This window comes from Typopeltis vanoorti, chromosome 15 (assembly GCF_054136105.1).
Source record: "Typopeltis vanoorti isolate ZY-2024b chromosome 15, IOZ_Tvanoo_1.0, whole genome shotgun sequence".
Lineage (NCBI taxonomy): Eukaryota > Metazoa > Arthropoda > Arachnida > Uropygi > Thelyphonidae > Typopeltis > Typopeltis vanoorti.
The window spans coordinates 1,552,156-1,561,660 of NC_143563.1; the positions used below are offsets into that span (position 1 = coordinate 1,552,156).

The 9,505-nt window shown below is 38.7% G+C and overlaps 1 protein-coding gene across 1 annotated transcript; it reads right to left on the reverse strand.

Annotated features, from left to right (window-relative positions):
• Positions 1–464: 464 nt before the first annotated feature.
• LOC150098303 (clotting factor B-like) lies at positions 465–9,224 on the reverse strand. The gene is made up of 4 exons (XM_090405132.1): positions 9,149–9,224; positions 3,102–3,560; positions 953–1,116; positions 465–635 (listed from the first exon to the last, which is right to left on the reverse strand). Exons 1-4 carry the CDS (start codon positions 9,222–9,224, stop codon positions 465–467), a joined length of 870 nt encoding a protein of 289 aa, XP_090261258.1.
• Positions 9,225–9,505: the final 281 nt, after the last annotated feature.

The following is a 9,505-nucleotide window of genomic DNA, read 5'->3' on the forward strand; positions in this document are numbered from 1 at the left end:
GTCACGATGCCCTAGTGGAAATATCAAAGATCGTAGTTGTAATTTTGGAAATGAGGTCCAATGTGATTGTCTATTATGTTTCCGAAAATATTCGGGTGTTCTAGGTGAAACGCCGTACACATTTTTGCGGAGTGCAGAACGAAAACATATAAACATCTCAGAAAACAGAAAAGAATCTGCGTTTGTAATTTCATGTGAAATGAGCAGCTCTTCCAGAAATAAAAAAAAAAATTCGGAGAAACTTTATTTTTGTGTTTCTACATCAAAATATCACAAGTGCAGTCTAAATACTTTAATTAGAACTACAAGCAAATGAAGTATAGTCAGCGAATCATTAAAACCATATTTCTTTGAGTTGCTGCACCATCACATGATAATGGCCTTCTTTGCCACAACACTCACATTTTATTTGTTGAATGGTACTTGATTGTCAAACGTCAACTTGTCCGAATGAGTTCTTCAGGTCATTCTGTTATAGGAAGGTCGGTGTTGTCTTCTATCCACCGGAGGAATGTGGGCACTCGGGTGTACACGCCAGGGATACCAGGGTTCCCACACTGAAATCCAAAGGAAACGATTCCAACTATCGTCCAAGTGTTTCCGCTCTCCATGACCAAAGGACCACCCGAATCTCCCTGCAAAGAAACAATCAGCATGTAAGAAAAATAGGAAACATTCCTCACTGCTATTTCTCCTTTTAAATCATCATAAATGAACAAAATTATGGACATAAATTGATTGATGACACAGCTGAGGTAGCTCAACGATAAGGAAATGTTCCTCCGAACAATAATGGAGGTGAGGACTCATGAATGTCCCTCATCAATGAATAATACTCGTAAAGATCACGATGCGATTCTTACTTTCTCCATCATTCGCCCCATTCCAATTCCCACACAAAAAAATCGACTTTCTTAGTTTGGTATTTCTTTCTGAAGCGAACGAGCCTTACCTGACAGGCATCTACTCCTCCTTCTTCCAGTCCAGCACAGAGGAAGCTTTCAGTGATTCCTTGAGGAATCGAAACCAAAGACAGGCTCCTATAGGCGTTGTCGCATCGTCTATTTGGAACCACTGGGATGGTGACTTCCAGGAGAACGTTGCTGCTCACGCCACCTGTGGAGAGATGAAATATTACCGAAGAATAATGAGGAGATTGTAAAAATGTCATAATACTGCACTTGTGACTATGCACCCACTCAGCAATTTCAGAAAAATACGGTGTGTAACAAATGGCAGTTCAGTTTCTTTCTTCAGATGCATTACAGGTTCTGATTTCATATGTTTGCTTTAGTTTGTTAATCGTTTTTCTTCTCTTCTGAAATCACATGCTCTCTCTCTCACATATACACTCACTCAACCATTTTTATTGTCAAGGAAAACAAAACCTTCCCCTTCTGTAACTCCTATTTCAACTCGCCTTCTGAAGAGACGATCACTTTAAAGTTGTATGCAAGAAGAAGACAACGCTGATTCTTATAAAGAAAGTGTTGTTATAGAAGGCTCAGTTAAGGAAATGTTTACACGTGTAGAACTGGTCAAAGGAACTCGTTTTTATGTTACAGAGGTTAGATTAGCCATCTACTATCGAAGAGACTGACTGCCGAGAAGGAAGGCAGTTCCATCTCTGATCAGTGAACCCAACAAAATTCTAAAATCCTCTAACGATATACACAACTATGAAGAGCAAAATTTATTTCTATTAGCGTATGTTTCAACAGCTGTTTAATTATTATGAATTATCTCCACCGTTGCCTGTCCCAAGCCCGGATAAGGAAGGAGGAGAATTGTACTTGAAGCAAGCAACCATAATTTTTTTTCTCACTAGAGAAGTGCTGAAGTAAATCGTCTGCTTAAAAACCACCAGAGGGCGTCTCGTCCAACATCCAAATCAGTGGCCAAAATTGGATGTTGAATGAAAAAGATGTTGAGAGATTACAAACGAGCAGAGTCGGATGGAGAGTTTACCCGCTTCACTCCCTCAGGGGGTGAAGAGAATAAATCACTTTGAATTAAAAAGGAAGAAGATTATGTCCGAAAGTAGCCAAATTTTTTTCTGTTCCAAAGAGAACTCAAAGGAATTAAATTTTATTTAAAAAATAAAACAAAAATCTCGCGATCCCATCGAAACACCAAATATAAAGGGGTGGTTTGTGGAGACTTTCTTTTTCTTCTTTAGAAGTCACTTACAAGAAGCCAGCAGCTTACTTCAGCTTTCTTCTTTCTCTTATCTTCAATATCTGTCCCTTTTTTTTTCTTTACGTTTTCCCTTATTCGTTATTATTATTATGGATTTGTCGTAGTTTCTTCTTTTCTGATCGTTTACAATTTTCTTTCATTTTCATTAGAACTTTATTGATTACTACTGTGCGTGTCCACGGTATTGGAGTGATATCAACATATCGATACGTTGTCCATTTAGGTTATCTTTTTTAATTATTATTAAAAACGCAGTAACGTTTTCTTATTCCCAAAAGAGGAGGCAAAACCTTTCTTACCCTTAACCAACTTTCGGAAATTAGTGGGCAGTCATTCTTCGCCTTCGGTTGTCACCGATACTCGAGTTTATGGCCACCGAAGATTTTCAACACTGCAGTGAAACAGCACGGCAGACTTTAACTCTGGTGTTTGCGAAGCTGTTATTGGTATGAAAGTCTCAATTAATACAAGTTCCACGGGCGATTTTTCCAAGCTACACGGTTAAAGTCAACTGTCAAGGGGGAAAGGCTCATTGCACTGAAGATCAACAAACTCGTAAACCGCCTGACAAAAAAAAAAAAATAAATAAATAAAATAAAATAAATAAGAAAGGCACAGGAAAGTAGAAAAGTGTTCCCTGTTCTTGCCAACCTACCAAGTGGAAGGGAGAAACGCAGCTAGAAAGCAGCACTGTCTTCATCATATCGCATTCTGAATGGTCATATGGATGATCTTCCCCTCATCTAATTTAAACCCTTTCAAATTATCCACTGCTGAATGCAAAACTTTCAGTTCATATCCTTAACTATTAATTAATAACGAAGGAAAGATAACTTTTATAACTGATAATTTAAGAATTCTTTAATTAAGTCTAATCATTTGAGGAAAACCATGTCACTGACTAAAGTAAGTGTCTCCCCATCCTGTGCCGAAGACCATCGTGCCGTCGAAGCTCATCGTGGACATCCGGGTCGTCGGCAGACAGACGGGTCTCGTGTCGTCTGTGTACGGAACTTCTTCTCTGAGTCGGATCAACGCGATGTCGAAGTAGTTTAGCCTGGAGTTGTACCTTTCGTGCACTTGTATGCTTTCGATGGCGTAGTCCGTGCCTTCACTCCGGTTGTGAGCTCCCAAACGCACCCAAACGTTAGAAGGGTTCCTGAAAAGTGGTAAAAGAAACAGCAGATCAGCAACCAACGCAAAAGTTCCTCGAGAAGAACTCTGTACAGCACAGCAAGAAAACAGAAGACTTACATTCTCGAAGTGAAGCAGTGGGCTGCTGTTAGGACGTATCTCGAGCTGATCAGAGCGGCTCCGCAAAAGAAGCGATTCCTCCTTCGAGTAGTTCGGACTAGCGCGACCTGACGAGAAATTGCAAAATAAATAAATGAAGAGGAAATGCGGATGGACAGAAGCAGCGCAAGCGAAACGAAAAGCCTTATCAAAAAGACGTTTTGATACTTACCATCCAAGGCCAGGAGTAAGGGACTGATTCAATGCCACCCATGTAAAACTGCTCGTCATCTGGAAAGAAAACAAAACTTATTTGATCACATTCGTGCGATGGACAATCAACCTAATTAAATTCCGAATTGCGAATGTGTAAAATGATTTCGTTGATATTCCACGCAATCTCTTAAGAGATTCTTCGCTTCACGCACCGATTCTGTTGTTGTCGGAAGAGTGATGCAAGAATCTTACTCACGACTTATTGTAAACTTCAAGAAACTCGCCTCAGTTTCCAGTGTGAGTCTCCGACTGGAATCGACAAGGCCTTAATACGACAACAGAGTATTTCCATCATTGCTGTCCATTTCATAATTACAGATCACTTGGCCACCTCATGGGCTCTTTTAACTGAAGGTGAGTTAGTTGGCCTCATACAGGGGGGAGGGGAGAAGACATTTGTTTCCAAATATACCTAAATACAGGTAAACAGGCCAGAAAAATGCTCATGATTTTACGAGAGCCGAATGCACCGTGGCGTCGATCTTCACGTAACAAATGCAGTGGCTAATTTCCATCTGTTTCTTCAGGAGGAAATAGATTAATTTCCCCACTCCAAAGATCTGCCGGCTCTGAAATGGGCTGCGGAAAACACCATGAAAAGTTCCTCTTGTGAAGGAGCGGAATGAAACCTTTCTTCTTGGAGACCCAACATCATGCAAGTTACAAAAGAGATCTTTCTGGCTGCAATCCTTTTTTTAAAAAATTGGAATGTGATCCCGCAGTTGCTGAAACTCAAGTGGCGATCATTTTCCCCCAGTTAAGCACCCACTGATTATTGCTAAAAGCGAGTTTCGAACTAAAGTGTGAATCTAAATGGAAATTAAAAACAACGAAGTGGGCATCTTCAACCGAAGAAGACTCCTTATTTGTTTTTAATTTCTCCTTCAAGGATGAAAATAATTTCAATGTACGACGATCTTTGATTGAACTAGTTTAGTTCTTCCGCGGTGAAGTTGAAGCCTTTGGGTAGCTTGTTCAGATCCTGGTTAAAAGAAATTTGACTACTTTAAGCGGTTCACTGAAAAGATCGATAACAACATGAAAAAAAATGAAGTAAACATGCTGGATTTACAAATGCACTAGTTTGAATTTCCATTTCATAATAATACCGGAAGTTAAATCAGGAAATACTCACAAGAAAATTCTGTTGTTGTTGTTGTTGTTTTCTCCGGGCATTCTCTCCATGAACGACGTGATCTTAAGATGTTGCGAGAACTCGTCCCTCGAATCCCACATCCTGTACACGAAGAGAACAATCATCAGACCAACGCACCAAACACAATCAAATCAATGCACATAATCACAAAAACATCTCATGAGTCACTTTCAACAACATTTCCTTCAACTCCTCTCTTGCTAAAAAACGATCTTCTTTTCAAAACCCTAAACGGGATCATTTCGCTGTAAACAGACTTTGTCGGAAGGCAATCATATTTAATCATCGTTTTTTTTTTTTTTTTTTTTTTGCAATATTCCTCCAAAATTAACCCTGCATGGCATTTTTGGTATCGTTTTTCCTATTTTGGATCTGCACATGCTTATCAGAGGTTAATACCGGAAACGGAATCTCTCGTGAGCCCTTAAAAGCAATGAACGCAAAGGGAATATTGCAGTGTTGTTTGGGGAAAGAACGAAGATGTTCACATTATCCTCATCTACACGCCAAAGTGTGCTAAATAAGCAGATCGCTGTGTTTAACTGAGTTCAGAAAAATGTCAGAATCGAAAGGCGATAATAATAGTTTTTTCATAAATGATTCCGTAAGTGATGCGTTTTTATAAGTGATTTGCGAGCATAAAGTGAATTTGGGATGGTTGCTCAATGGTAAGGAATAAGTCGAAAAATCAGCTTCGAGCTTAAAATTACACCTTTCCGGCGGAAGGAATATATTTAGAGTTAAAGAAAAAGACTTCTGAGGGAGGAGAAATTATTTTTTTTAATCAGACTCACAAGACATGTAGCATTTTTTATGTGTGTATTCAAAAGAGTAAGAAGAAACCGGATGAGCTGAAGGTCGTAGCTTTCAGGAAAGAGAAAATGAGGAAGGATGCTCCAAATGAAGATCAGAGAACGGAATTTGTTTTCAGTAGTTTGGAAGCTAAACAGCAAGTGGATGTTCAGCAGCAAGTTGTTTGTACTATTATAGCTTTCGATGAATCAGGGAGAGACAGATGATGGTGTCTCACTTCTTCACTGAACTGGAACAACATCACAGCAAAAATACTTATGGAAACAAACGCCTAACAGAGCACTAGGAAAAAGAGATTGGAACAGTCCCCCCCCCCCTCTCTCTCTCTCTCTATGTGTGTGTGTGTGTACGTGCATGAGAGAGAGAGAGAGAGAGAGAGAGAGATAAATAGAGAAACTAGGTGGTCAGTTAATTGAAGTGCGTCCTTTTCTGGACACAGGCGAAGAAGAGTATTTTGGAGGCTGGAGAGGATATGGCTGAGATGTGTTTGTGCCACGGAAGCTACAAGCGTAAGTCAGTCCAAAAAAGAAAGAGAGCAATGAGACAAGCCTACGAGAGCTTTGAGACGCTTAAAGTTATCTTGTCTGCACTGGCGAATAGCATGGAAGTCAGAGTTTGAAGCACTTTTGTGGAAGATCATTAAGATTTTGAACTTTAAATAATCTAAAACTTTAAATAATAAAAAACATCCAAAAGCTTTGGATACTTCAGCTTTCTCTGAGGCGAGGAGTCCATCGACATGAAATGAGCAAATAGAAAAGCAAACTCAACTGCAAGCAACAGAAGGAAGACCACGTGACTGGAGTTTCCTTAGCAGGACTTCGTGCCGGAAGCAATGAAATGTCAAAAGGCCCACGGGAGTTTCTCCAAACCTTTCCATAGCTTGTAGTCAAAGATAGCCGGTGATAGCTAAGTGACGAACTGAGTCAGGCAGATTCCGTATCAGTAATCACTGATTAGTTGGAAGAATTCCAGGCTGTTAAAAAAGTTTGTGTTTATGAACATTTCTGTGATTTTTGCAGTGAGTGAAATTGCACAAAAGGTTTGTTGGTTGACTTTTATTTATTTATTTTTATTTTTTTATTTTTTGGAATGGATAGAGCAGAAGCTTATTTCCACATTGTAGAATAGATGTCAGTAAAGTAGGAAAGAAAAAGAACTATTTTGAAAAGAAACAGCATGATGCGTATTAATTCTTGGACGCAATTTTTAACGCAACAAAAAGGGGACAGCATCAACTCCTGATGACTTGTTGCTGTTCAGGTTATTAGCGATCCTTCTGAATCGCTGATAAGCTGAAGTTGGCTATTTCTGGTAATGCGATGAGTGGTTTGCTGTTTTCGTCAATGTAGAACTTGAATGCTGCCAGGAAATCCACTTTATTTTAGGGTAACGTTACGATTATGCCGTCAACATCATGCCCGAATAGGAAGAGGGTTTTTGCATTTGGCCTAATCAAAATTAGATTCGTATTTTTTAAAAATCGTTTTCTGTGTATGGTTTCACTACAATGTACGGGTTCAATTATTTGAGAGACGTTCGGTGTCGACTGATGTTTAAGCTCAATCCATTAGTAAAAACGTGAAACAAAAGCGTTTTATCGAGACCAACGGCTTTTAGGAATGAAGATAGATTGCGTTGAATAATGGACTTCAGTATAGAAACAATAGAGAACCCTAAATGACAAACTGAGAAGGGATGCAGAAAGAAGTAGAGAAGATTTGCTTAAAAAACAATGCGAAGAAATTGAAAATTATGAGAGAGTGGGAAGATATGGTCTTTTGTACGAAAAAGCAAGAAGCATGAATCCCAGAAGAAAAGGAATTCGAGGCATAGAAAATAAAAATGGGAAAATCATAACTGAAGAAGATAAAATCCTAATGAGATGGAAAGAATGCATCATACATCCCATACGTCAAAAATACTTAGGAGAATTCTAACACGGAGAATTGCATCTAAGGTGGAAGAATTTCTTGGAGAAGATCGGTTTGGTTTCAGGAAGGGTAGGGGAACAAGAGATGCGATTGGGCTGTTAAGAATAGTAAGCGAAAGAAGTCTGGAAGTGAATAAAGAAGTTAATATCTGTTATATAGATTTTGAAAAAGCTTTTGACTTTGTAAAATGGGATAAGATGTTGGAAGTAATGGAAAAGGTTGGCATAGATTGGAAAGACAGAAGGCTAAATATATTTCACTATATATGGGATAAACTGCCATGGTGAGAGACATATATGGTACAACAGAATCAGATATCATTGGATGAGGAGTAAGACAAGGCTGTTCTCTGTCACCAATTTTGTTTAACATGTGTTCCGAAGCAATGTTAAAAGAAGCACTGGAGAATTCGGAAGAAGGATTAAAGATTGGAGGTAGACAGATATTTGCAATAAGATACGCACATGACAAGGCATTACTATCAAACACTGAAAGAAGACTATAACATCTGTTGAACAGATTACTGGAATCCTGTATCGATTATGGAATGAAAATTAATATCAGAAAAACAAAGGTAATGAAAATAGCAAGGAAAGAGGCAAATATGGATATCAGAATAAATGGGGAAAAATTTAATCAAGTAAAGACATTTAAATATCTAGGAAGTGTTACTAGCAGTGATGGAAGACGTAAAAGTGACATAAAAGCAAGAATAGCGATGGGAAGAGAGGCGTTGAATAGAAAATGGAATTTATTCAGAAGTAGAATGAATAGAAACCTAAAGAAAAGACTAATAAAATGTTATGTGTGGAGTGTTGCCCTCTATGCAGCTGAAACGTGGACATTGAAGAAAGAAGAAATTAAGATTTTGGAAATCTCTGAGATGTGGATTTGGAGAAGGATGGAAAAAATCAAATGGAGAGATAAAATAACTAATAAAGAAGTCTTAAAAGAGTAAAAGAAGAAAGAAGTCTGTTAAGGAGGACAAAAAGAAGAAAGGGAAACTGGATCGGACATATTCTGAGAGGGAATGGAATCATCGGAGATGCCATCAAAGGAAAAAGAGACGGAAAAAGACCCAGAGTAAGGAAAACAATGCTAGATGACATGCTGAATGGAGACACAACCTTGAAAGAGAAGGCTCAGAACAGAAGAGAGTGGAAGGAAAGTTTTTGTTACTAAGAGAAGAACCTGCTCAACTGCAGAATACTTAAGAAGCGAAGAAGAATGGACTTCACCAAATTGTCTTCGTTTTGGTAGCGCAAAAACTGCGAATATATCATCGATGAAGGGATTGGAAGAAGTAGATAACATTCCTTGCTTTGTTTCTTTAAGGAGAAATTTGCCAGCATCTTCGTTGTTATTTGAATGTGACGCTGGTTTTAACAAATTTCGTGCTTTTCGCAGTCAGTTTGAGAACTAAATTTGACAAAATCAAATTTAGTTCTCAAATCTTGAATTAATATTTGACTGCAGATACCCGAAATAGCGTTAATTAAGTCTTATGCATATGAAGACTCTTAAAGGACTGACTTACCAGGTACGGGGGCGAGTACAGCCACGCAGGTAGTCGCAAGGGCTGCGATCACGGCAATATTCCACGTGATTTTCATTGTCTGTCGGCTGAAAGAAATCGGGATGTTAATGGACGCTCAGACCATTTCATTCATTCTGATTACACGTATTCGGTAAACTTATGGTTACCCCTCACAGAAAGAGTTCCCCTCCGCTCCCAATTGTATTATTAAATCAAACTGCGCTGTAACATGACTTGAATCACGTACATTCTGAAAATGTTACTTTTTTAAATCAATTATGTGAAGTTGACTTCGTCTTACGTAGTGATATGCTTTCGATAGGGAAGTATCCCCTTCCTAAAAGAGGTGAATCTCCC

What these genes read in the sequence shown, in the direction of transcription:
- LOC150098303 (XM_090405132.1), bottom strand. Translation starts at nt 9,224, where the DNA reads ATGAAAATCACGTGGAATATTGCCGTGATCGCAGCCCTTGCGACTACC. An exon ending in ATGGGGAGACACTTACTTTA is followed by an intron (nt 1,117 to 3,101) that starts GTCAGTGACATG and finishes ATCTCTCCACAG; the next exon opens with GTGGCGTGAGCAGCAACGTT. An exon ending in GAGGAGTAGATGCCTGTCAG is followed by an intron (nt 636 to 952) that starts GTAAGGCTCGTT and finishes GTTTCTTTGCAG; the next exon opens with GGAGATTCGGGTGGTCCTTT.